The 27406-nt window shown below is 55.6% G+C and overlaps 1 protein-coding gene across 2 annotated transcripts; it reads right to left on the bottom strand.

Annotated features, from left to right (window-relative positions):
* Positions 1-487: 487 nt before the first annotated feature.
* Positions 488-20782, bottom strand: ITGA5 (integrin subunit alpha 5; the record flags this gene model as incomplete). 2 transcript variants are annotated; one of them, XM_079714611.1, is made up of 30 exons in its annotated part: positions 488-571; positions 1208-1330; positions 1884-1985; positions 2583-2696; positions 2807-2893; positions 3777-3929; positions 4465-4570; positions 4682-4762; positions 4901-4980; positions 5126-5218; positions 5301-5451; positions 5799-5866; positions 5998-6135; positions 6447-6601; positions 6737-6792; positions 6989-7090; positions 7263-7308; positions 7530-7721; positions 8003-8211; positions 8470-8522; positions 8709-8765; positions 10523-10566; positions 10709-10753; positions 10996-11121; positions 11387-11432; positions 11522-11583; positions 11790-11910; positions 12051-12166; positions 13716-13846; positions 20547-20782. In XM_079714611.1, 30 exons carry the CDS (start codon positions 20765-20767, stop codon positions 488-490), a joined length of 3162 nt encoding a protein of 1053 aa, XP_079570737.1. The 2 variants fall into 2 exon arrangements, with proteins under 2 accessions (XP_079570737.1, XP_079570738.1); XM_079714612.1 differs by lacking the exons at positions 8709-8765; positions 10523-10566; positions 10709-10753; ... (5 more) ...; positions 13716-13846; positions 20547-20782 and having other exon boundaries at positions 5138-5218.
* Between the last annotated feature and the right edge of the window lie 6624 nt (positions 20783-27406).

Genomic DNA, 27406 nt, shown 5'->3' on the forward strand with positions numbered 1-27406 from the left:
TGGCCCACCGGGGTGGGGGCTGTCCAGAGCTGCCATGTTTCGCTCCCCAGGTTCCAGGTTCTTAACTGGGGGCTTCTGGCAGGGCTGAGGACAGATCTTTGCAGGCTGGAGCTGGACAGGAAGTCCTGGTGGCACGTCTGAGCCGGAGAACTGGGATTGGATCCCCCAGTTCTGGTTCCAAGTTGTTTTCAGGAAACTCTCCAAAATGCAAAGGCTGCAGGGAGGCTGGGGCCTCTGTCCCTGGATCTGAGTTCCCCCATCCATGAGGAGGGCGTGTGTAAACGAGGGTCCTTCACAGTGCATGGGGGGAGGGGATCCCCAGCTCCGCACCTCCCGGCTCTGGCCCTTCAAGTATGTCTCTGGGCTGGGGAGAGGAGCTTCTCCCTGGCCCTCAGCACCTTCAGGAAGCGCCCAGCCCCCTCCCTGTCAGTAGACTGAGGGTGGGGGGACTGGACCTTCAGGGTTGGGAGTCTGGGATCGGGAGAAGTCAGGCGTCGGAGGTGGCTGGAGGCTTGAGCTGAGCTTTTTCCATGGCGGTGCCATATGGGAGGGAGCGTTTGAAGAATCCGAGCTAATGAGGGGAAGAGGAGGGAGAGCTGAGTTACTCTGGTTCCCATTTCTCCGCAGATCTTATCCCAAGGGGGGATGAAGATGACTCTAGTGCTTCCAATCTCCCCATCTTGCAAAAGTTGCCCGAATTCAGGCTGTTAAGACTACCTCTCCAAGAGGTCCAGTGGGTTAAGAGGGCTAAGGTTGGGGGTGCTTTGGTGCCGTAAAAATGCCCCCAGTTCAGCCAGAGATGGCAAATAGGTTTGAAGTCAAGTTCTAAGTCTCACTGCCTAGTAGTGGCTGCCTCTTGAGAAGGATTCTGAGGCTACTTCTAGAGTATGAACAATTAGTGATGGCTGCCATGGGTTTCTGGAGGAAGTGACAGCACAAATGCCACATAGTGGCCACCTGTGAGTAACATTGATTTTGAAAGTATAAATAAACTTATCAGCTTGAGTCAAGAGAACTTTTTCTAAGCTAGGGGCTGTAGAATGAAGGAAAGGATCCTATAGGTAGTGTCCAGATGGGATGCCTGTGGCCAGGGAGAGGTGGGGACATGTGGCTGGAGAACTGGTCTGGAGGCAGATGCTTGGGACTGTGCTGCATCAAGGGTGGAACCTGGTGCGAGAGAGGCCAAGTCAGGTAGGATGTGGCTGACCTTGTAGAGGATATAGATGAGCAGACCTAGGAGCAGGAGGCCAATGAGGATGGCTAGGATAATGATCCACAGCGGGACGCTGTGGCTGCCTTCTGCCTTGATCCACTGCACGGCTGTGGCCACCTGGGGAGCAAGTCAGGAGAGGTCACTGAAAAGCTGTTAGTTCTTCCCACCCTACACTTGGCTCCCACTTGCCACCGGACCTAGACCCACCTTTCCCCTTCCATCTTGGGCTAACAGAATTCTGATCTTCAAAATTCAAATTCCTAAAATGTGCATTATTGTCTCTTACTTTTGGGCCTTCACACCTGCTAATTCCCTCTCCCCAGAGAATATTCCTTTCCTGACTGGTTAGCCTGGTAGATCCTATTTATCCTTCAGGTTTTGCTTAAACATCACTTCTTCCAGGAAACCTTTCCCGACTCTGCAAGCCTGTGTTCAAGTGTCCTTATGATGTGTTCCCATAAACATGCTGGCACTTGTCACACTGTCTTCTCACTGCCCTGTCCATCTTGCTTATCATTGTATTCCCAGGACCTAGCACAGTGCCTGGCACACAGTAGATGCTCAATCAATATTTGTCACCATAATCAGGCCAGCCCCCATCGCATCCCAGTGCTAGCACCAGGCCCAGCACTCTATCTTCCTTGGCCCAGACCTCTGGCCCGGGACTCACCTGCAGTTCCTTTCGGGGAAGCTGCCGAGGCAGGATTCGGTAGGGCATCTTCAGGGCTTCATACACAGCTTCACATTGCAGACTAAATGGCTGGTGTTCCCGCTGTGGGTGGTGGAAAGGTGTTCAGGGTGGCCTCTTATGGTATCTAGGAGGTCATTGGGCTCCCCATGGTCTGGCTCTGGTTATGATCTTTCCCTATTTTGGACTCATTCTCTTCAGAATCTCCCTCTGTGTTCCTTACATGAGATAATAAATGTGTAACTGAATAGTTACAATTAGATGACAGCATGTTCAATAGAAAAAGCATTGTTTTGGAATCATGAATATGGGTGAAGCACCCAGGATGATGCCTGGCCTATAGGATGCACTCAATAACTGACTGCTCTTTACTGCTCCTACATCTGCTCGCCTCTCTGTGATGGATATGTCTTCCATCTCTGTTTTCTATCATTCTCTGCCACTGGTCTCCCTCCAGCCCTCCCTCCTCTGAATGGGCCAGGAAAGGGAAGCTGTCGGTCCCAGTGTGGCCACTAGGTGGCGCCAAGGACACACAGCCCTGTCCAAACGAGGGTGAGGGAGGGGAGCGCGGCTGCCTGGGTCCCAGTCACCAAAGCGGGTGGCTAGGGCAGTGGCGAAAGCGAGCGTCAGTCCAGGCAGGCCCGAAGGTCGGGGGTCATGACTCAGGTGAGGGTCCCTCACCTGGAGGAAGGTCTTGGCCCAGACGCGGAAATGCAGTAGCAGACTTCGGCTCTCTTGCCGGTGCAGTGGCCCCAGCTCGCAGCGCAGCCTGAAACACTCGGCCTCCGGGCATTTCTGGGAAGAAAGCGGAGGCTTGAATGCGGCGTTCCGCCCTGCTGGTGGCTCTGAGGATGCAAACAGATACTCAACGCTTCGGCCCGGACCTCATTCCCAGGAGGACTTACCAGGATCTGAGGCCCTGAGGAGGCAGGGCTCCGGCCTGGAGCATCCCGTCTTTGCAGCCGGTGGTGCTGGGAACCCTCCGGATCCAACTGGAAGAGGAAAGGGACCATTAGCTGCCTCTCTCACCTCATTACAGCCTCTAAGTCAGCCTGCATCTGGGGTCCAGAGCAGCTTCGACCTGGTCTTCCACCCATACGGCTGACCACCTCCTGTGGCAAGGCACTGACTTCAGCACTGAAATACCATAACGGGTGAGACTTGATCCTTGGAGTTTACAAGGAGATGTCAGTAAATAATTAGGGTCCCGTGCCTGCCCTGGGGCCTTTGCACTGGCTGTCCCCTCTGCTTGGAATGCTCTTTCTCGAGTCTTCACACACAGGTTCACCCTTGTCTTTCATGCCTCAGTTCACCTGCTCTCTCCTCAAGAGGTTTTCCCTGATGACTCAAACAGGCTCCCAGCCCTGCCCTGCCCCAGCATATTAGCACTGCACTCTCAACACTTCTCAATACCTGTTTCTCTTTCTCTCTTTTTAATTTTTTGTCTCTTACCCTCCACTAAAACATAAACTCCATGAGAGTGGGGACCTTGTGAGTTTTGTTTGGTGCGATCTTTCCTGAGCCTGTAACATGGCTCAGTGCATTGTTGTTTATGTGTAAACAAGCTTTAAAACAGGCACTGGGGCCCAGGGGAGCCGCTCTGAGGAAGGCTTTCTGGAGGTGGTGGTGCCGGAGTACGCCAGGGCAAGAAGTCAGGGAAGGATACTTCAGGCAGAAAGACAGAAGTGCAGTGCCTAAAACAGTCTCTTCCCCTCCCAGGGTCTCAAGGTGTCTGTGGGCCTTTGGACCCCCTTCCAGTGGCCTGAGTCCTAGCTCCAGGCACACCCTGCTTGGCTATTCTAGTTTCCCGGCGACCTTCCCCAACTACCCTCGACTTGGTCCCCTCACCCCCAGGCCAGTCCCCAGGCCCCTCACCTCCAGGCCCTGTGGGTTAGGGGGGTGACTGGTGGTGCAGTTGCTGAGTCCTGTGACCCTGGTCACGTAGAGGAGCTGGTGACCTTCCAGAGCCTGGGGACAGCTGAGCTCCAGCACGCCCCGGCTAATGGAGCTGGGGCCCAGGTTGATGAGCTGAGGAGAGGAGGGCACAGTGATCATGGGAAGGGAGGGAGTGATTCTGCCCTGTCGAAACCCAGGTCCTGGTGGCCCGCTCATCCCTGCTGTGAGTCTCCCATCTCAGGAGTGAGGGAGGAAATCAACAGGCAGAGGCGAAATCCTCTCCAGCCAAGCCTCCTGGAGGAGGTGGCTCCATCCTTCCCCCTCCCCCCCCCCTTTTTTTCTTTTTCTGCAGGAACTTAGGTCCCCAACTAGGGATTGAACCCGTGCCCCCTGCAGTGGAAGCGCGGAGTCCTAACCACCGGACCACCAGGGAAGTCCCCATCCTTCCCTTCTAAGTTGCTCAACTGGCCAGTCTCTCACACTGATCCTGCCCAGGCCTTTACCTCTCACTCCCCACTCCCCCTCTCTTCCTCTCAATCCCTCAGGCTGGTCCCAGCCATCTGTCACTCATACAGCTCCTCCTTCCCTGTCATTCATTCTGGTCCGGCCCTCCACTCCCAGCAGCCCACCTGGGGACCAGGGCCTCCCTGCCTCTGTCCCCCCTCACCTCATAGACGTGGTGGACAGCAGGGCCCACGTCCCCCTCCTCCTGCGGCTGGTCTCGGGGATGCCAGTCGCTCACCGGGAATAGCACTGCCTCGGGCTTGGAGACACTAAAGAGGAGGGTGGTTTAGAGGACAGTGGAAGGTACCCCATCCCATATGCATCCTTTCCTAGAAGTCCATCTCGCCTCCCAGAGAGCCCCATTTTGCCCGGGCACTGACCCGTTAAGGGAGACCTGGGCCTGAGCTTCCACGGAGAGCTGGAAGGAAACCACTTCGCTTTGCGAGTTGTTGAGATTCTTGCTGTGGGATGGAGGAGAGACTCAGGTGGTGCTGGAGCCCAGCCAGGAAGAATTTCACCGGCGCCAGACTCCGCCCCTGCCCCACCCTCCTCGGCCCCGCCCCCAACTCAGCCTCAGCCTGGCCCCACCCACTCCCTACCTGAGGATCTGGAAGTCAAACTGGATGGTTTTCTTCGTGTCCCTGAGGTGCGGGACTGTGAACCGAAGGCCACCCCAGAGCTGTAGGACAGGGAGGGAGGACAAGGGGGCTGTTAGATTGGGCGTCTGCCAAATCCCAATTGCAGCCCTCCTTCCCTATCCCACAGCTCTGCTCAGGATGAGCCGGTCACTTTCCCTTGGGTCCTCTCTCCTGCCCCAGACTTACACTGGCTCCCGCCTTCATGGGGTTGCCCAGGTCACACACCAGCAGGCGGCTCTGGTTCACAGCAAAGTAGTCACAGCTCAGGCTGGAGAAGTTCTGGAGGTGGGGTGGGTGCAGGTGAGGCTCTGGTGTCCCTCTGGCAGGATCTCCCAAGCCCTGCCTAAGAGTCCCCTCTCACCCCTGGGTGTCTGACGAGTCCTGAGTACTCAGCCTCCGGAGGGGCCGTGACGCGAAGCTCTGCCTCGTAGGCGCCGCCCTCACCCACATTCTGGGCGTGGAAAGTCAGGTTCAGAGAGTTCTTGTCGCCCAGGTACACGTGGTTCTGCTCCCTGGAGGGGACACACAGGGTCAGGGACGCTGGGGAATTAATCCGCAAACCAAGACAATGGGCCATAACAATAATAGACACCGTTTACTGAGTTCCAACTCTATGGCGGGCACTAGGCTAGATGCTTTGTGTAGATTATTTCATTTAATCCTTCCCCAAAGCCAGAGAAATAGATGCTCTTATTCCCACTATACAGATGAGGAAGTTGCATAATTTCCCAGGGTCACACAGCCAGCGAATATGTTCCTAGTCTACTTTTTCACATGCCAGGTGCTTCCAAGCGCCACATGTTCTGCTAGGAGACCTTGGCATCTGGAACCAGCCAGCTTGACGTCAGCCTTCACTTACCCAAACACTTCCAGCTGTAGGTCTGGCACACAGATATTGTCTTCTCCACAGTCCAGCAAGATCTGAGCCTGGGGAGCAGGGCAGCCTTGAGAGGGGGAGTTGCGACTCCCTCCTGAGCTGTCGGCTCCCCCCTCCAGGGCCCCACTCCTAGCGGCTCAGGCCCCTCTCCTCCCGGCCCGTCTCCCCACCCTGCCCTCACCTTGTCCTCTATGCGGCTCTTGCTCTGGTAGTGTAGGACTGGCCGAAGGCCGTGGCTGTCCACAGGGGCTTGGGGGTCCAGGGAGAAGTTGAGGGCGATGTGAATCGGGGAGAGTTTGTCTCGAAACTCTGACTCGTTCTGGAACCAGGGGAGAGGGTTCACAGATTCAGGGGACACAGGGGACTTGGTGGCCCTGCTCCTCATCCTCTCACATCTCCCTTTGTCCACTCAGGACCCTCAAGAATTCAGGTGTCCAAACTTGACCATGCTCGTTGCTTCAGAGGCAGCCTGGTTCCCAGTTCCTCCAAGAGAAGGGCCCCCTTCCCCAGCCTCCCAAAGTCCCAGGCCCTTCACTGGAATCTCCCTGTCTCTTTCCCTTCATGAGGGGCCCCCGGTTCTACATGGCCACTCTTCCCAGGCCAGTCCATACCCTGCCCTTGGGCCCATACCCTGAGGTAGATCTTCATCTCTCTGCAATCCTCCCGAGCCCCGTTCTGGATGAGCAGGGTCTGGGTCAGAGTGGCCTGTCGGGAGGCCAGGAACAGTGCCCGCCGCGCTGCACCCTTCTGCTTCTGCCAGTCCAACTGGAGCTCCACCGTGAAGCCTGCAGCCGGGCACGTATGTTAAGGAGCATCTGCCCCTCCCTTCTAATCTATCCAGAGAGATAAGAGGTCCCCGAGTCCCTAGCCCCTCCGTCCCCATCCCAGTGCCTGAAAGGTTCAGGCAGTCTCTCCCTCACCGATGGAGTCAGGAACGTGTTTTCCAGAAGCATTGAGGCAGAAGCTGAGATTGATGCTGGAGGAAGACCAAAGGGAAAGCTGGTGTATCCAACTGGAACAGGCATCCTATTCCCTACCTGCCTCCCAGACAGACCCAGACTGGGACAGTCCCATTTGTCCACTTCCAAAGACCTGGTCTCCCTCCCCACTTCCAGGCACAGACGAAGCACCCCCAGACTCCATCCCCGCAGTCTCCTGGGCACCCCACTCACCAAGCCGCAGGGTTCCCCCCCAGGCTGCAGCTATGCTCCTCTGGGTTGAACATGGCGGGAAAGATGGTGAGGGAGGCACTGGCAGACACGATGGGGCGACCCCTGCCAAGAGTGGATGTGGGGTCAAAGAACTAAGACTCCTCAGGAACCTGGGCACAGGAAGCTGATGCCCAAGCCCCCAGGACCCCAGTTTGTACGCTTCCCCAAACTCAGCCCTGTTGAGAAATCCCCCAGTTCCCACGTCTCCCAGGCTGCCCCCTGCCCAAGTTCATACCTGTACACCACAGCCTTGTCTACACCAAAGGACCCCACAATCAGATCTGCAAGAAGTCAAGAAACTACCCCTTACAGCAAGCCCCAAATCAGAATCCTTCCCAACCCCTTCCAGTTGCATTCTTCAAGGAGGCCGAAGTGAGGGGACACCGCCATCTGGTGGCCGCATCCTAGAACTGCACCCAGGAGCTTAGGAAAGTGCATTGGCGGGGCTAGGGTTCTGTGACCAGGGAATTCTAAGGTGAAAGGGGCTGCTGGCACAACTCACCAGGGTATCCGTTGCCATCCAGGTCTCGGCCTCCTCGAAGGGCAGAGCCAAAGAAGTCCGGCGTGTGGCCAGCTGCCCACACGGGCAGCAGAACCTGGGAAGGCTTAGAGGCCAGGCCCCCTGGGCCCCCAGGGAATACAAACACCACTCCCTGCTGGTTCTCCCCACCAAAGGCAGCCCCAATGGCTACATCTGCAAGACACACAACACACAGCAGTCAGCAGGCCAGGAATCCAGGAGTTCCAATCTCTACCATCAGACCCCAGGACCCGGGATCCTATTTTCCCCATCTGTCATTCCCAGTATTCTAACCTCTTCAAGCCTCAAGATCCAGACATTGGGATTAAAATCTACACACCTCCTGGAGAGGTCACTGGGGGTCTTGGGTATCTTATCTGACAGCCATCTCTCCCCAAATCCCTTCTGACTCAGGCCCCCACTCCTCCTCAGCAACTTGAGCCCACGGTGCTTACCATTGTAGCCATCCTGGTCCAGGTCCCCCAGGGGGGTCAGGGAACTGCCGAATCGACCAAACTCATCATGGCCAGTGAGGGTAAGGGTGGGCATGGGCTCCATGCCGGCCGGGCGCTGCAGGTAGATGTAGACCCTGCCCACCTCCTGCGGCCGCCCATCGGCTGTCCGCTCCATGAGCAGGGGCGCCCCTACCAGCAAGTCGTCCAGCCTGAGGGTAGGGGAAACCCAGCCATCCTGAGACCCTGCCTTGCCACGTCCCCTCCTCAATCCCAGTGCCAGGAAATCCCAGGCATCTTGGATCCGGGCTCCTTCCCACCCAAGTGAGAGACCTGAGGTCTTCTGGTCTTTGGCTCTCAGCCCTCTCTTTGCCCCTGAGCCTAGGGAATGCAGGTAGGAGGAGGCGAATCCAGAGAAAAACTCTCCTTGCATTCTTCTGTCCCGCCCCTACTCCTCTCCCACTACTCACCCGTCCCCATTGATGTCTGTGGCAGCCACTGCATAGCCAAAGTAGGAGGCCATCTGGGAGGGGCAGAAGGGCAGCAGTGGGTCAGAACTAGGGGGTCAATCAACAAGGGCTATGGGGGGAAATCAGGGACTCCAGGGAGCCTGAGAAGCTGGGCTGAGCTTATTGGCTCAGGGCGGGGGCTTGGTTGGCAGAGGGCCAAGCTGGGTTGTGTGTGGGGGGGTGTGTGGGGGTGTCCTCACCTGTTCCCCTGAGAAGTTGTAGAGGGACCGGATGTCTGAGCCATTAAGGATGGTGACCTGGGGATGAGGAGATATACCCATTGGTCCCAGACTCCCAGACCATCCCACGGATGGAGGACAAATGGGTACAGGATACCCAGGGGCAGGCATTCCTTGGAGACATAGACCACTTGTCTCCTAATTCCCTCCTTTGCTTTCCCTCACATTCCCATCTGTATACTGGGTAGCTCCATCCCAGGGCAACTTCATTATTTTCCTCCATGTCACTTATCAACTACTGCTGACAGATTTCGTACTTATCTGTCTGTTGTGCCTGTCTACCTACTAGAGTGTCAGATAAGTGAGGGCAGGAGCTTTGTTTTGTTTTTTGCTTTCTCCCCAGAGCCTAAAGTAGTGCTTGGTGAGCAGCTGACACTCAATAATTATTAGCTGAATGACTGAGGCCTCATCCACCAGCCCTCCCAAATCACAAACACTCATGGCTTCCCCGACGTGCCCCCTTAGTGATGAGCCCTTCCGGTCCCCTGAGTCTCTCGACTCCCTGTTCTCTTCCCCAGTCTTGCTGCTGTTCCTCTGGTGTGAGCCCTCCCCCAGGACTGCTGGAGAGCCCCCTGGCCTTCCCCTGCCTCGGGCTCCCCCTTCCCCTCAGCACCCTTCCTCCATGGCAGCAGGACTGATCGCCCTAGAGCCGGTCTAGGAGGGACACGGCTGGCTTGGAAATTCCTGGTGGTTCCCTGAAGCCATGGCCCAGTCGCAGCTTCTTGGCTGGTCCTCTGAGGCCCTGGAGAATCTGGCCCCAACTTATCTGTTTTTGCCCAACCTCTCTTTAATCTCCTCATCCCCAATCACCCATGCTGAACTGGCCTGAAGTTTTTTCCTTTCCTTCCCTGCCTTTTCTCATGCTCCGGCCTAGGATGCTCTCTTTCCTCATCTCCACTGATCTTTCATAGGACCTTTTCTGATCCATCCCTGCCCTAGAAAAGAGGTTATTCTTCCCTCTAAACTGCTATATCATCTTGACCACTTTTCTGAAATGTATCCTAGTGCAGAAAGGATGCTGACTTTGGAATAAGACAGGTCTGGTTTTAAATCTCTATCCAGCCACTTACTAACTGGGTGATCTTAAACAACTTACTTGGTCTCTTTGAGCCTCAGCTTTCTCATGTGTAAAATGTGAACGGTAATATCTCCCCTGACAAACTTGTTGCGAAGAATAGACATCATGAGTGGACAGTGCCCGATGCACTGAGGGGCTCGTGAATAGGAGCTGCACCTTAGATTACAATCACATGTGTGTCTTATCTTACATACTTGATTAGAAGCACCTTACAAGATGGGGCATGATGTCTTCTTCATCTTCTTATCTCTTACCTTGCCCTAATAAATGCTGGTAATTGAATGGACTCCTATAGCATTCTTATCTATATCCTTTTTACAGCACTCACCACGGTCTAATAATAACAGCTACAGTTGTACACTGCCTCACAGTTCGCTAAGTACTTTCACGTGCATTATCTCACTTCATCCTTACAAGAGCCTTGTGAGGTCAGAACTATTATTATCCCATTATAAAGAGAAGAATGAGGCTCAGAGAGGTTAAGCAGACTCAAGGTTTTTATGGAATGAAGTGGGGTAGGAATAAATCACAGATTGATTCATCCAGAGTGAGTGCCAGAACTCAAACACTGGTCTGACCCAAGAGCCCGTGTTCTGATCCACTTTTTTCACCCTCCCAAACTGCCATGCATGGTTCTTTGTGATTAGCCAGGGGACGGAAGAGCAGAGGAGGGAGGGAGAGTCAGGCTGGGCCTTACGTAACCATAGGTGAGGTTCCCTTTGGGCACGCCAGCAATGAAGTCTGTAGAGGGAAGAGAAAGTTGTAGGCTAAGGGCAGCGAAAGGGGAGTCAGACAAAAATGGTAAGTGTCTCAGTCCCTGTGGCTCCGGGTCCTGGGTCTCCATCTGTCCCCTCCCTTGGCCCTAGCCTGGGGACACACTCACCTTCTGTGTCATCACCACTGAATTCACCTACAGCCACGGAGTATCCTAGGAGACAGGGTGGGCGGATATTAGGATTCCTGCTTTGGGGACCCCTCTGCCCTGGCCCATCCTCAATCCCTTCCCCACCCCTACTGGGCCTTCATAGTCAGCCTGCACATGACACAAAGGGCAGGAGGCTGGGGATGCCTGGGTGGGAGAAGGGAGGTGGGGTGGGGGTGGGGGGTTGAGAGAGGACAGGGGCCCCTGAGGTGCTCCCCCTGCAGCTCCCACCCCGTTTGCTCGCTCACCCAGGTAGCTGTCATCGTAAATGGAACTGGCCTGGGGAGTCTGCAGCTGCCCCCGAACTGGGTTGATCAGGTACCCGGGGTAATAGGATTCTGCAATCTGCTCCTGGGTGGCGGACAGGATCTGGCCTGGGGAAGGGGATGAGGAGGGGATGGCTGGAGGAGGAGGTGGCAGGGATGGGGGCGCTGGGGGCTGACTGGGTAGGATTTCAGAAGTCTGGTTCAAGGAGGGGAAGCTTGTGGAGGGTGGTGGGAGAGGATGGGTAAGTTTCAGGAAAGGGAGAGGAGAATTGGGACGGGGGCAGAGGAGGGAAGGATGGTGATCTTGGGCTGGGAGAGGGATGGGAGGCCAGGTGCGGGAGACGGACGCAGGGATAGAGGAGGAAGGGCTTACCTTGCCAGAAATAGCTCCCTGGTCCGCCCAGGACCACACGCCCAGTCTGTGGGGGGAAGGAGGTGAGTCCACATCTGGTCCTGATTCCCTTGCATCCAGCACCCACAGCCACTCTCCTACCAGATCCCCCCTCACCTTGGTGAACTCGGCACTGAAGCCCCCTTGGCAGTAACCCTGCCCTGCTGCCCGGCTGAAATCTGCAAGGGAAGAAGGTGGTGGGAAGGAGCTCCACACAGATGGGTCAGGCAGGAAAGAGCAGAAAGCTTGGGGAAGGAGAGGGGAGAGGGGGCCAGGGAAAGGACCTCTCTGGACCAGACAGTGAGCGTCAAGGCTGATGGGGGTGGGGGACCGTGGGGATTCACAGAGAAGGCAGACGCAGGGCTCATGCCCCCTCTCGCCCTACCTGAGCGGCACGGCGCATACTCCAGAATCCGGGTGAAGTTGTCTGTGGAGAGGTAGCAGGTGCCCACGGGATCGCTCAGTGGCTCCTTCTCGGTGCGCCAGCTGTAGAGGGGAGCACAGGCCTGGGAGGGCCCAGGAGGAGGGGGCTCCAGGTTTAGTCCAACAGGACCTCTCTTCCCCGCCCCCCCCCCCCCACTGTGCTCCGCTAACCGCAACCACTGCCCCTCCTGCCCACCACCCCACTCAGCCTGCTGGCCCTCACCAAGATGGAGGAGCCATGGGCTCGCACCGTCGCTCCGAACCACTGCAGGGACTTGTACTCCACAGGCTCCTCTCCCTCGAGGCTGGACAGCGGCGAGGACTCCAGGATCCGAGAGCCTTGGGGAAGTGAGAAAGGGGAGGTAGTTATGCCAGCTTCGGGCAGCTGAGCCCTAGAGCAGCCCATGCCCTCAGCCTGGGGGCACCCAAGCACTTCCAAGCCCTGAGCCCATGACTCATGGGAGGGGGAGTGGGGAAGGCCCTTACAGTCTGCCTGTTGTAGCCTGACTCACCTTCCCCTGCACGCGTGCACACAAGCCCATGTGCACACATGTGCACATGCACACACACACAGAACCTGGGGTTTCTAGAGGTGCATTCTCCTGGTCCGCCTGCCTCCTCACCCAGCTGGGACTAGGATGCTTGTGGTGAGGTGGGGAAGAACGGCTATTTCCTGAGAGGGCTACCCTCTGGCTGCACTCCTCTGTCTGTACCTGGGCCTGTGTCTCTAGCAGCACGTGTTCTATGCCCTTGACCTTTCTCACGTCACTGAATCTCTGCCCCTTGTGTCTGCGTGTGTGCGTGTGCGCATCTGTCTGTCTGGCTGTCTCTCTCCTTCCAAACCCTCTCTGCCTCTATGGGGCAGCCTTTTTGTTTTTTTTTTTACATCTTTATTGGAGTATAATTGCTTTACAATGGTGTGTTAGTTTCTGCTTTATAACAAAGTGAATCAGTTATACATATACATATGTTCCCCTATCTCTTCACTCTTGCGTCTCCCTCCCCCCCACCCTCCCTATCCCACCCCTCTAGGTGGTCACAAGGGGCAGCCTTTTTTATTCCTCTGCTTCTCATCTGTCTTCCAGGTTTTTAAAAAAATCGGTCGGTTTTGTGCTATTACACCACCCCTCCCCCACTGTCTCCGTCTTTTGATGCTCTCCTCTTTTGTCCCCTCACCCCAGTTTATCTCTGGAGCCACACTGCTCAAGTTCATGTCCTCGCTCCACCTTCTACTAGCCGTGTGACCTTAGTCAAGTTACTTAACCGTTTCCTCACCTATAAAATGGGGATAATAACACCTCGTGCCACCGTTGAAAGAAAGGATTAAGTGCGTTAATATATGTAAAGTGCTTACAACAGTGCCCAGTACATAGCAAGTGCTCTTGAAGCGTTAGCTGTTATTATTGTTTCTCAGCCTGTCTCCTTCCATCCCTCTCTGCATCTACTCCGGACCTTAAGCTCCTTGAGGGCGGGGGCTTAATCATGTTTCAATCTCCTGCAGTACCAGCACAGAGCCTGGCACGCATTATCACTTAGTCAGTGCTTAGTTAAATGAATCAAATAGGCTCTGTGACTCTCCCTGTCTTTGTCTGTGTTACTGCCCTGGCCTCCCTGAGTTGTGGGTGATTCAAGGAAAATGAGAGCCACATGTTTCTGAATCATGCCCGCCCTCCTTGGGCTGGGCTGGATTGGGAACGTGGTGTGAGTGCCACGGGGAGCCGCTGCACCGCTGCACGGAGCTGGAGCCCCAGAGCCTCAGAGCACGTGGCCCTGGAACTGGTCAGGCTCCGCCCCTCGCTCCAGACCCCGCCCCGGCCCCGCCCCCTAGCCTCAGCCCCACCCCTTAGTCCCTCCCTGAACCTCCCCGACCTACTACGGAGGGGGTTACCTTTGCTGTCAAATTCAATGGGGGTGCACTGTGCCGGGCTGGTGCCCCAGGGGCAGAGGTAGACGGCACCGCCCTGCAGCACTCCCGGCTGGCTGGTGTTAGCCTTGGGCGCTCCCACCAGCACGCTGACCCTGCGGAGGGGAAAGGAGAGGCCGCTCAGGGGGGCTCCTAGCTCTTCTCCAGTCTCCCCAGGCGGGAAGGACCCAGGCCTCTGGGCCAGGGTCTGGGTGGGCGTGGCACAGATGCCCCCCGGGTTGTATTTATATCTCAGAAGATGCCACGGATGCCAGAGGCACAGGCCGGAGTCAGGCGGTCCCCATGTGCCGCTGTCACTAACACAGCCTCTCCCGCCTCCCCCCACTCTCTCCCCTCCTACCTTCCCCTGTCATTAGAAGGAGGAACCAGAGTCATTTCTGGGAAGAGGCCGGAGCCAGAGCTTCTCTATCTCCCCTATGGACCTGCCAAGACTGGAAGTGCAGCCCCTAGAACCCCAGGGTCCTCTTACCTAGCCTATACCCTCTCCTCCCAAGCCAAAGTCCTTCTCTGGGCAAAACCCAGGCGTCCAGCTGCCCAGCCCTGGGGCGTGTAGGAGGAAAATGTGAGTCTTGGAAACCAGGCAGTAGAAGTGGAGAGAGGAGCTGGAGAATGGTGAAAGCAGATTGTTACCCTGGGCCTGGGCCTGGGCCTAGACTTGCCCTCACCCTGGGCTCTGGTGGGACCTCCCCATCCTGGCTGGGTCTCTGTCTCAGCCTCTGAACCCCTTTCCCATACACCATTGCTCAGAGTCTGAATTCAGATCCTGGTCTACTGGGGTCTTAGTTTTGGACACAGTGCCTCGTTCCCCCTGAGACGACGAGGAGAAGGTTGCCTTTGCTGGGGGTCCTATGTAATGGGGTGGTGATAGCTAAGGTCCTGGAGAATTTTCCTGCCTCTGGCTCTGCCTTTTTCATTCCTGGGTCCCTTGCCTCTAAGACCTCTGTGCAGCTGTCAGCCTTCTGGGCTTTCTCCTCCAGAGTCTCCCATGAGAACTGCATCTGGCAGCCAGGGCGACTGAACCAGTGTCTCTGCCAGCCGCCAGCCTTGGCCTCTGTTCTCCTCCCATATCTAACTCTGGCACTGCTTCTTCATCTGTCCCTCTGCCCCTATGACTGCTTGCTCTCTTGGTTTTGGTTTTAGGGACCTCTCTCTCTCTCATCTCAGATCTTGGGCTTCTCCATCTCTGTTGGTTTCTGGCCCCTTTCAGCTTTCGGCACTCCCAACACGCACCCCTTTCCCGATATTTGGATCCCTTCATTAGCCTTCCTTACCAAGAGTTCCCAAGTTGGGGATTATGGTAGAGGTCACAAAAGCGGGGGTGTGTGTGACAGGATGGGAGACAGGGCGGGTGACAAGAGACACATCGAGTAGGGGAGGGGTGAGGGGGGCGTCCAAGAGGAATAGGACTCGAACACCAGAGGGAGCAGCTCCGAGGGGCTGAAGCAGAGAGTGAGGGTGGTCTAGCAGGGCCAGAGGATGAGGATGGGAGAAGAAAGGGTCCCGCGGGATAGGAGGGGAGGCCTGGAGTGAGAGTTCCTGGAGTGATGGGGGGTGGGGTGCCAGCCTCGGTTACCCTGGGGACAGGAAATGTTTACTGCCTGTGGCTTCCTGTCTGTTTCCAACCTCTCACTTCGCCGTTTGTCTCCCACCCGCCCGCCTGCTGGGCCCCACCCCTCTCACTCAGGCAGTACATTCAGTAGGGGGGTGGGAGCTGGCTACTCGGAGGCACAGTGACCTGGTTGGCTGCCAGGCCTAGGAGGTGAGGTTGGTGGTGGGGAGAGATTGCATTGCCCCAGGGCTTGGGGAGGAGAGAGGGGTGCAACCCTCTGTAGCAGAGGCAGCCGCAGAAAACAGCAGTGGTGCAGGGGTTCTGGGTCAGGCGCGAGCTCAGTGTGGACTTGGGAATACCCTCTCCCTCTTCCTCTGGGTGAAGAGGTTGAACAGGTTATCTCAAAGTCTTCCGGAGCTCCCATACTCTTCCAGGAGAGCATAGGGGCTTGGCCAAGGGACCCTGCTCCCACCCCCAATTTTCCCACCACTCCGTGGCGGGGCGCTAAGCCTGAGTGCTCCTGGGATGGCCTGAGGAAGAAGCTTGGAGTCTGGCAGGGCGGGAAGGTGAGAGGGAGGCCTTACAAGGCTTAGAAAGCCCACAAACTTGTGGGCCAGGGGCATATGCCGTGGCTGCGTGAAGGTTCAGGAGATCTGGGGTACAGGCAAGGGACACAGATCCCGACCCAGACTTGCCCCGTGCCGCCCATGGCTTATACCTGAGGATGCAGTGGCCCTTCCTTCCCAGCTCCTCCAAGTCAGTCCAGTAAGTAGCGTCCTCCCCCATGTGCCAAGAGAGGTGCCCAGTGCCAGGGGTGGCACATCATGTACCTTATCCTTATTCTCCCACTCCTAGTTCCTGCTTCCTGAATCCTGCAGCAGCTGGGTCCTACTAGGGGTCCAAGAAGGTAACAATGGAGGGTCCTTGGGCTCTTTTCAATATTTCAGAGAGCCTAACGGAAATCATGCGTTTACCTGATAAGGCAGCCCAGGCTAATTAAAACCTCAAGTGTATTTGCTTTGGGCCGGAATTATATCAACTCCTGTGGGGAACCTCGTTATCTCATATTGGTCAGAGGCTCTGATTGGCAGCTATAGATGTCTTCTTGTTCTAATTTTTGGTTGATTAAAAAAAAAAAACAGGAAAAAGGAATGAATTATTCCTTGCTAAATGCAGCTTGGCAGATAAACTCTTCCAAAAAGAAATAATTGCCATAATTTATTTTGAAGCCTCAGAACTCTGATGTTCTAGAGCTGCTTCTTGGAGACACAGGCTGCCTCAGCACCATGGTTTGAAGACTTTCTTATAGATACCTCAAGGCTGCCACATGGAGAAAGCAGAGGCCAGTTTGGTCCTGACACTCCTTTCCATCTTCTTTCAGAGCAACCTCTTTTCTCTGTTTTGTTTTGTTTTTTCTTTTTTGCGGTACGCGGGCCTCTCACTGTTGTGGCCTCTCCCGTTGCGGAGCACAGGCTCCGGATGCGCAGGCTCCGGATGCGCAGGCTCAGCGGCCATCACTCACGGGCCCAGCCGCTCAGCGGCATGTGGGATCTCCCCGGACTGGGGCACGAACCCGTGTCCCCGGCATCGGCAGGTGGACTCTCAACCACTGCGCCACCAGGGAAGCCCTTTTCTCTGTTTTATATAGAATGCCCTGGTAAGATATCATTTGAATTGAAAGAAAGAAAGGAAGGAAGGAAGGAAGGAAGGAAGAAGGAAAGGAAGAAAATAACAAACTGTAACAAAAAATACTGCTGACCTAGTCCCATGTCCTCATTGTACAGATGGGGAAACTAAGTCCCAGAGAAATTAAGTCACATGTCCTGGGGTCACTCAGAATCCTTCTCAACCTAAGAACCAGAAGCCAGGAATCCTGATACCTAGGCCACTGTTCTGGTCTACCCTGTTGCCAATTTGTTCCCTCCTCTCCTTGCCACTATCTCCCCAGCCAGGCTTCTGATTAACCAAGTTCCTGTTCAATACATGGTTACTGTTTGACTCTGTTGGCCTGACAAGGTCGGGGGTGGAGAGTAGCAAGTGGACCGGACCCAGCTCCTGCAGGTCCTACGGCAGCCCTGGCCAGGCCAGAGGAGACACCTGGTTCTGGGTCCCCCAGTGTAGTCTCAAGGGAAATGCCTGGCTGGCTGGGAAGGAAGAGTTGCCTCCACTTGTGGCAGCTCCACAAGGGGAAGGAGCTGGGCTAAGGCTGGTGCACCTTTCAAGCGCATGTCTTGGGTCGAGTCACTTCCCCTCTCCAAGAGTTGAATTCTCTACCCATAAAATGATGGGTTGCCCTTGAATGGTCCCTAAACAAATTTCTAGTTCTAAACTTCTATGATTCCTGAAGCTTCAGTTCATATACATGCATAAAATGGGAGCAATAATGCTTCGTCTGCCTAAGGCAAGGATTTTTGTAATGATCCAACAGAAAAATTGATATGAAAGTGCTAAGGAATGTGAGGCACTATTATTACTATCACTGCCATAAGCAAATATTAAAAGCAAGTAAGAAATAGTGAAAATCTTAGACAAAGAACTAGGTGGTGTCCAGGGAAGAGAGAACCAGAAACAGAAAATAGCTACCTCATAAAAGTCATGCCTCCAGGGCTTCCCTGGTGGCGCAGTGGTTGAGAGTCTACCTGCTGATGCAGGGGACACGGGTTCGTGCCCCGGTCCGGGAGGATCCCACATGCCGCAGAGCGGCTGGGCCCAGTGAGCCAGGGCCGCTGAGCCTGCGCGTCTGGAGCCTGTGCTCCGCCAACGGGAGAGGCCACAACAGTGAGAGGCCCACGTACTGCAAAAAAACAAACAAAAAAAACCCCCAAAAGTCATGCCTCCAGGTACTGATCACCCTCCACGGACCAGGTGCTTTTTATATATATTGTCTTGTTTAGTCCTCAGAACAGCCTCATAAGTTAGGTGTCTGATTTTCATGAGAAGACCAGGCTCCAGTATTTAAGTATTAAGTAACTCAGCCCAGGTCACACAAAGAACAAGTAAGTGGTGGGGCCTGGACGCACACCCAGCTTGGCCTGACTTAAAGCCTGCCCCTTTCCTACCGTGTAACCTCTCTAGTGCTTACCCTGCCCTCTGATGCTGTTTCAGTTTCCACAGTGAGAGGTGATGAAGGGGGCCAAGAACACTGAGGCCCTCCCTCTCCAGCAAAGGCCCCAGATGAGGGCCTACATTTGTCCCCTGCAGGTAGGAGGGGTTGAAGTCCCAGATGTGGTGGGGAGGGAGGTCACTGGGGAGGTGGAACGTTCCGAGTCCTATTCTAAGAGTGCTTTGTAGAGAGAAAATGAGAGGGGGAGGTGCACAAGCTGGACACCTGGGTTCTCTTGGGAGAAGAGATGAGCAGAAGGGGAGGGGGAGGGGATGAGACTGCTGGGTCCTGCTTTAGAAAAGGGCTTTTGGGACTTTAGGATCAGGCCAGGGACCAGACAGACACCTAGGGAACCAACTGGGAGTGTGTGAAAGTCCAGATGTTTCAGAGGAGTGTTTTAAAAGGGAGATGACACCCTTGTTAGGTGGGAATGGGGGTGGGATAAGAGAAGGGTTAAGAGCCAGATAACTGGATACCCTGTTGTGGGGGAGGGTCCCGGGTCCCACCCCCTCCCTCCCTCCCCCTTCTCTACCCCCTTAGGTTTGTGGTAAGGAGTCGCAAGGGGCCTGGGGGAGGCCGGGCCTGGCAGAAGCTCCAGGCCAGGGTGATGCAATGGGGTTTGGGCAGGAGGCCAGGGGGGTGGGGTGGGGGCTGGGTGGGGACCTTGAATAGCCCAGAACCAACAGCTGGGGCCTAACCATCCTCCAGACAAAGGAGAAATTTGCCCCATACCCCAAGTGAATTACCTAGATTAACCCCTTTTCTCCAAAAATTAAAGGAAACGAGTAGAGATCAGTTAACTGTATCATGTGCAGGAACAGCTCACCTCTGACAGAGGTCCTATCAAAGCTGGATACTAGGGGTTGTTGTGCTGGTGGCGATGGTGGTGGGGAGCAGTGGCAATCTCAGAGCCCAGAGATGTAGAAAGAGGATTCTTCCAGACATCGTGGAGGATCAGGCATCTGGCACCTGGGAGTCCCCGTCCCACCCCAGGAGCAGCTTCCTTCCCCTCTTACTCCCCCGCCAACCCCACATTTAAACAAACACCCTTGTTCTAATGTTGCCTAGCTCGTTTCCCCAAGCCCGTGGGCTCCCCATTTTCCTGGCACACAGGGTCCGCTCTGCTTGTCACCCTGCTGAGCTGGGAATGGGGATCCTCCTTTGAGACTTCCCGTGTCTCCGAGGTCCTGTGTTCCGACGCTCTTGGGCCCTGCGAGCCCGCGTCTCCCCAGCTTCCGACCCCAACCCCAGAAGTCCCGGTCTCAGCTCAGCTCCGGCCGACAAGCTACAGGAAATCAGTTTTTCTCTTCCTCCCAAGAGCTAGAGGAAGAGGGAAACCGCCCACCCCCCTTCACGGGCGCGCACACACACCCCTCCCGACACATCCGAGCCCCCGCCCTTGGCTGAGCCAGCCCCCAGCCCCGGCGCCCCCCAGGACCAGGGTCCCGGGACTCTCCCCAACTTCCCGGATCCCCTCTTCTGAACAGAGATTGGGGGTGGCGGGCGGAGTAGGAGATCGAGGAGAAAGGGGAGGGAGCCGCCGTCCCCCTCCCGAGGCTTTCCCAGTCTGAGTTGAGGGGGGAGGGGAGGATGAGGCTGGCCCCCATTTAACCTCCGGACCCCTTCAGCCTCCGACTCCCTTCTTACTACACACAGCTCATTCTGCTTCGACCCGTTCTCTCTCCGCACAATGGCCCTCAGGGGTCCCGGGGTTCCCCAGTGCTCCAAAAAGCCCACCCTGGCCTCCGCGCCCCTTCTCCGTCCCCATCCGCCTCCGGTCCCGGCAGCTCTCGGATCTCAACCAGAGACCCTCTGCTCTCCATTCCCGCGCCCTCCTCTCGCTTGGCCCCAAGACCCCGGCCCAGACTTCTCCAGCTTGCAGCTTCGTGTCCTCTCCCCACCCCACACGTCTCCCTGCTGATCGCTCTCAAACTCCTGGCCACCCTCCACGCCGGCCACTGTCCCCTCCCTGCTCCAGCGCGGGCCCCCAACTCCGGCGAGGGCCCCCAACTCCAACCCCAGTCCTTCCAAACTCCGCCTCCCAAACTCAAGCCTTGGTCCCCTCCAGACTCCAGCCGCGCCCCCTGTGTCCAGGCGCGCACCCCCGACCCCGCCAGCCCGCCGCCAGCCCTCCTCAACTCACCCGTCTGTCCCCGGCCGGTAAAACTCCACCGAGAAGCCGAAGAAGGAGCCCGGGGGCCCAGAGAGCACTGCTGGGGCCTCCGCGTCTAAGTTGAAGCCCCCGACCCTGGGCGGCGGCGGCAGCAGCAGCAGCAGCAGCAGCGGCAGCAGCCGGGATCGGCGCCGGGGACCCCAGCGCAGCTGCACGGCGAGGAGAGGGGACCCTGGCGTCCGGCTCCCCATAGCACCCGCTCTTCCCTGTCCTGGGGCCACCGACCCGGAGCCGCTTCCTAAACCTCCCAGAGGCGAATGACTCAACGCGGGGAGGAGTTTGCCAAACTCCCGGCTGAGCCCTCCCCCCGCCTGCCGGGGGGGCGGGCGGGGGGGCATTCCTGGGTCCCTGGAACGCTGAGCCCGCGCCCCCCACCCCGAAGGGGCGTGGGGGGGACGCACCTCTCCACTTCCCTCGCCCCAGCCCCAGCTGGAGGCCGGTTGTCTGGACTGGGTCAGACTGGGCTGCTTTGGGCTCTTCCCCCTCCTTCTCTCTGCTTCCCCCTACTTCCTCCCGCCTCCTTTCCAGATGTACAACGTAAACGCTCGGAAAAGGAGTCGGAAAAAGGGAGCGGAGAATTTCCTAATGAGGAAAGGAATCACCTCCGGAGGGCGGAGGGAGTCTGGATATGTGTGTGGGGTCTCCCTCACCAGTTCAGGGAGGAGGCTTTGGGGTCTAAAGGCAGAGGAGACACCTCTGGCATCTGGCCAACTGGGATTCCCCCTTGCCTTCCGGGGCCATGGGGTGCCTGGGTTCCAGCCAGCTGGGTTTGGGACTCAGGAGTTGAGGTACAGAGTGCTCCCAGTCAGCCTGATCCGATGGAGGACCTACACCGGCTCTCCGCTCCCTGCCCCCTCCCCGCACCCCAAGTTGCTAGAATGGAAAACCCAGGAGTCCAGAAATTTGGGGTTACTTCACCAGGAGGATTCCGGTCCAGGCCTCCCCCTTTCGTGGTTGTAGGATATGGAAACCTCTGCTGAGTCCCTTCCTAGAATCTGGCAGTTGACCAAGAGCCTGGTAGCTGGCGGGGGAAGGGTTGCTTTGGCCCCTCAGTGTCTTCTTGATCAAACTGGCCCGATTCCTACAGACCTGGAGAACTGTAGGATGGGGTGGGGTGGTGTCTTGCAAAGGGGCCCAACCTTTAGCTTCTATTGTCTTTAGGCTCTGGGAGCTGGAACCCAGGACCCCATTCTCCCAAGATGCCCTGTGGAGGTAGAGGAAGAGACTGTAGCAGGAGAAGGCAGTGACCCCCTGCCCGTCCCTTCCCCCAGCCCTGGCTCTGTGTGGTGAGATCACCTTTCAGGACTCTAGTCTTTATCTTAGTCTGGGGGAGGGGGACCAAGGGGCCTAGATTCTCTCCTACCTCCTCTCCTTTCCAGCCCTCCTCCTGTCGTTTTCCTCCAGGACTCCTCCCCTTCCAGAAGAATAATCCCCCCCGAATCAGAACCCTGCCCCTTCTCTTCTCCGGTCCCCTGCCCTGCTCTGGCTTGGGGGACTCAGAATCAATGCTTTTTCCTTCGCCACGAGTCTCCTCCTCATTCTACTACTCTACTTCCTGTCCCAAATCACCCAGCTGTTTTTTTAAAAGCCCCTCTCCAGAGCCAGCTGCAGCCCAAGGGAGAAGGCAGCTGGTCAGACTGTGGAGTGATGCTGGCTCCTATCCCACTCTCACATCTGCAGGTCCTGACCCCCTCTTAGGCGAGGAACCCAAAGAATCTCTGGGTCAGGATCTTAAGCACAGCACTGCCGTGAAGGTAACCTCTAGGTGAAAACTACTCAAGCCAAGGGCTGAGACCCTCTCTGGGAGGAAAGATGTTGAGGGCTGACTGCTGTATAACCCAGCAGAGCACGTGTGTGTGAACCCAAATCTCTCCTTTTTCAGCCCAGGCACAAGCTCTTTAGATTTTCCCAGGATTTGGGAGCTTGGGGTGGGGGTGGGAGGGATACAGGGAGGGGTGTGTGTGATTCAGCTCCTCCCAGGAGCCTTGGTGAGGGACAGGGGACATAGCGTCCTGCCCCAGTTCTCCTCCCCACTCCATCCCCCCCCCCCTGCTTGGCCAAGTCAAAGAGGCCCCCTCCCTGTCCATTCCCTGCTCCTGTTTACACCGGGAGCCCCTTAGTCATTCTCTGGCTGGCTTTTCTACTCTCCCCAATATCCCTCCTCTCTTGGCTCTCTCTGCCCTTATAAGTCCTCTCCCAGTGGCCCCAACACCTCCTGCCTTCCGTCTCACCATGCCTGCCTCTGCCTGGCCCTCCCTTCCTCTGCTCCGGGTCAGGCCTGCACTTGGGGTTCCCTCCTAGTTGGAGCTGCTTCAGGCAGCCCTCCAGGTCTGGAAGCTGGCCTAGAAAGGTCAGCCAGGAGGGGGTTCCTAGGGATCATCAGCCCAACCCTCTCCTTCAGAAGAGGAAATGGGTGTAGAGAGGTGAATTGACTTGTCCAAGGTCACGTGGCTGCTAGTTAGTGGTGAGGCTGGAACCTAAGTGTTTTGACTCTAAGCCCAATACCCTCTCCTCTCAGCCCACCGCCCACTAAATGCTCCGTCTCCTGTCAGCTTTTTCTCTGTGTATCTCTCAGCTTGTCTCTGGCCAGTCTGTGTGTCTCCAAGTGTCTCTGTTTTCTCTCTGGGCTCTGACCTCTCTGCTACCCTTTGTCCCTTCATTGCTTAGTAAGAATGATTTGCTGTGATGACTGATTATTATTAATCACGGTCTGCTTGACAGAGGGGCAGAAGGGGTGAAGGGCAAGGGCAGGACACTCACCAGACTCCTGCTGTCACCAGCTTGCCTGCCCTGAAGGCTGGAGCTTAGAACTAGGAGACTGAATTTCCGCAGAGGAGTTCAGGGTAGAGGTGCAAGTTTTAAATCCAGGAGCCACGCTGAGTGTCAGTGGCATGGGAGAGGGGTGAGGAATATTAATAATAGTTTATTTAGCATATGCTATATGCCTGGCCTTGGGCTTGACCATTAACCTGCCTTTATCCCATTTCATCTTCCGAATATCTCCAGCACTGCAGGTATTATGATTCTCATTTTACTGTCAGGAAACTGAGGCCCAGAGAGTGAAATGACAAAGACAAGATCCGCAGAAAGAAAGGGGCAGAGGTAGAATCCAAATTTCATCCCAATTGATCCCAAAGTCCTTGCTTTTCCCACTGCACTGTTAGTTTACTCCTCTAAACGGGGCTGGGTTTCTACAGGGGGAAGATTCTGGAGCAGAGATATATAACATAGGACCATTGTTCCTAGGGTGGGGGTGGGGAAGATTGGGTGCAAAATTCATTAATCTTCGGAAACAGGATGGAAGTGTGTGTGTGTGTGTGTGTGTGATTTCTCTGGGGTTGCTTCTTCCAGATTCTCAAATGCCTGGACACTCTGAGAGCACTGAAGCTGGATATCCTGATTTCGGGGAATAGAGTTGAGCCTTGTGGGGCCTGTAAGAAGCCTGGTGGGGTGGCATAGGCTGAGTGAGGTCTTCCTGAAATAACACTTCCCAACTGGTGTGTGTTAACACACACAGATGGGCTGTAGGTGTGCTGAGGCAGGTATCAATCCCCTCAACCCTCGCAGCCTGGTAAGACCTGGGAGCACCAGAGACCCCAGGCTAGTGGCTTCTGGCCAGAGCGACTTCTCTCACTACCTCTGGGGATGGTCCAAATCTAATGTTCTCAATGTGATATGATGCAAAAAAGAGTGGGAAGACTTCGCTGGACAAAGGGGTCAGAGGAGCTTATTGGTTTGCAGCTCCTGGGGGCCCCTCCTCCTGCCCTGTGGTGGGGTGACGAGTGGGAGGTGGGTCTCCCAGAGGGAAGGAAGGAGGGATAGGTATACAGATTATGGAGCTGCAAGGGGTGGGGGGGAGGATTCTGGAAGTAGAGGAGGATCCTGGTTATCCCAGGAGTCTGGGTCTGGAGCCTGCTAAAGTTGGAACGTTGAAATGTATGTGTGTCCAAGAGAGAGAAATCGGAAAGTACAGGAGTGGGCTATATGAACCCTAAAGCTCTGTCGCCACCCTGACTCAGATCTCTGCTTAGGGGAACTGATGGCTCCATCATCTGTGACTCACACACCACCATCCCTACTCCCTGTCTGACCCGGGCGGGGGGTGGGGGAACCCCTCCCCCATGTCCTGACCTAAAATAAACGCAGACTCCCCTCCCCTTTCTACCCCCATTTTGCTCAGAGCACAGGAGGGGTGGATGAAGGATGTTTGCTAGACATCATGGGGACAAGACCAGTCCTTGGGAGAGGAGACGCTTTGGTTCTCTTGCTCTAGGGCTCTGAACCTAAGGCTTGAGACTGTGCTCAGGTATCTCTGTAGGGACAAAACTGGGAGTTTTTCCAGGCTGGACTAGGTTTGGGCGGGGCAGAGGGACAGGGATTAGGGGAAGGGCACTGGTGGGAGAGGGGCAGGGCTAAGGGAACGCTGGGGTAAAAAAATACAAGGCCCAGGGGTCCAGAACAATCAGATTAGTGGGAAAGAATTTCCACCATCCAAGCTAGTGTCTTCTTTTCCAAACCCTCTTCAGTTTTTCTATTCTACTTTTTGGCATTATTTTGAGGCAACAGAATTCTGCAGGAAAATGTAACAACTTCACATGGAAGTTAAAAGGGAAATAAGATTCTCTGGGGTGTCCTAAGCATTGACCTCATTTTATTTGCTCACCCACCCCACCCCCATTGCTTTCCATCCTTTTTCTCTCCTTTGTTGCCATGTACCTACCTCTGGAGAAGAAAGGAGTGCCTGAAGCTTCTGGGCTCAAGGGCCTGGAAGCTGAAGGAGAGATCCATCCGGGGTGGGAGCTGTGGGCGGGAGCGTCGTTTCCTGGGATGGCCTTCCCAGATGTAAGCACATCTGGAGCCCATCAGGGAGGGACCTGGAGCACCAGGATTCCCAGTGCACACCCAGCTGGGGCTGTGAGGAGCTGAGGATGAGCCAGGCGTTCCCTCCCACCCCCACGACGCTTGCCATTTCTAGCCTGCTCTTGGGAAAGATTACCAATGCCAGACAGAAAATTAGGGCATTGGAAGGGGCCGGGAGGAGGGCAAGAGGGCCAGAGATTGCACCCAAAACACGGACATACTATTTCACTAGCTTCAGCTTTTTCTGGCTCTATAAAGATGACAGCGGGAATTCCCCGGTGGTCCAGTGGTTAGGACTCCTCGTTTTCACTGCTGAGGCCCCAGGTTGGGGAGCTAAGATCCCACAGGCCATGTGGTGCAGCCAAAAAAAAAAAAAAAGACAGCATCTCTGATCAGTTTGGAATCAGGATGTGCATGTGCATGTGCACGCGTGCGTGCATGCGTGTGTGTGTGTGTACAGCATAGGTATGCCATTTGTCCTTAAACACACAATAAATTGGCTTTGGCATCAGGTTGGGGATGGGGGCTAGCATGTTCCCCTTCTTGCTTTTCATGAAAAGGTATAAGTCTTCCCATGAGTTCTCTGGACTTCTGGCACTTCTCACCCCTCCACCCCCAAACAAACACACACTCCTTCCTTGGCTGCCAATTCCTTCCTGTCCATCGTCACCTCGTAATGAGCACATTTGCTCGCCAGGCATCATGTACAGGGCTAAGAATAGGTCCCTCCCCTTGCCGTTCCCTTCAGGGAGATATAACACGTTGGGGTAATGAATTAGGGGTAAATGGGGTATACAGTGATCCCTGCAAGGGATCCAGGTGTTCCCAGCAGCCAACCCCAAGGGTAAAATGAGAAGTCTCTGGGGCTGAGATTCAGGAGCGCAGTGATAGGGAGAGCTCCCCTCCACAGCCCTCTCTTCCATAGCTGTAGCTGGAGGGGGAAACAAGCCCTAAAAGATTTTTAAACAACCTCTGGACTTCAAGCTTGTGGCTTTACTGAGTTGAGATATTAATATAATAGAAGGTAGTGGTGGATACAATTTACAAGTCTGATGTATAAAAATATATTGGGCTTCCTGTCTTACCTGCAGCAAAGGTCAAATGCACTATGCCCTTCCAGCCTCCATCTCTTCTCACCTCTGGCCTCAACCCTAGATTGGACTTCAAAGCCCCAGGGGAGAAGCCAAGGAGAGGAGCTCCCTGACCTTTTGGCTTAGATCCCTTTCAATAGCTGTCCAGCAGTTCAGAGGCTGGGCACTGGGACACCTCTCTGATCTAGGTTTGACTAGAGGGTCCCAGATGACGGAATTGTGGGGTTAGGGGCAGGGCTAGGGCCTTCAGGTCTCAAAGATAGAGGAGGGGTGTGTGGTAGAGATTGATAGGGGAAGAAGGAAAGTTTGGGGTTTGGGTAGAGAGCCAAGTGGCTGGGGGAGGGGAAGGTGGGATGGAGCTCTAAGCTTTCACCTCCTGGAGATCAGCCCTTCCTTTAGGCCACACCCTCCACAGCTGGCTGGGAAGAGCTCTCAACCCTACCCCCCCTCCACAAGCCGATTGCTTACAGATGTTCTAGGAAAGGGGGGGTGTTGAGAGAAGGGAGGGTGGAAAGGGGGTGCAGAGAAGGAAAACTGAAGGAAGGAGAGTGAGATCCATGGAAGGGAGAGAAGGAGAAGCTGTGGTCAGGTGGGGAAGCCTGTGAAGATGAGGAGGAGCCAGAGGGAAACAGCTGGAGAGAGAGAGAAAGGACATGAAAAAGGGTCTCGTCTCCCTGCAACTCGCCCTACTCACTGCAGGCAGACAAATTAATCTTCTTCACCAAGGTTCTAAGGATGTTCCTTGTCAGCTCAAAACCTTCCCTGGCTTCAACTTTTTAATCAGTAAAGATCTGTCTACTCTAAAGTGTCTAGAACTGGGACTTCCCTGGTTGCGCAGTGGTTAAGAATCCACCGGCCAGGGCTTCCCTGGTGGCGCAG

Source organism: Hyperoodon ampullatus, assembly GCF_949752795.1.
Source record: "Hyperoodon ampullatus genome assembly, chromosome: 11".
Taxonomy (NCBI): domain Eukaryota; kingdom Metazoa; phylum Chordata; class Mammalia; order Artiodactyla; family Ziphiidae; genus Hyperoodon; species Hyperoodon ampullatus.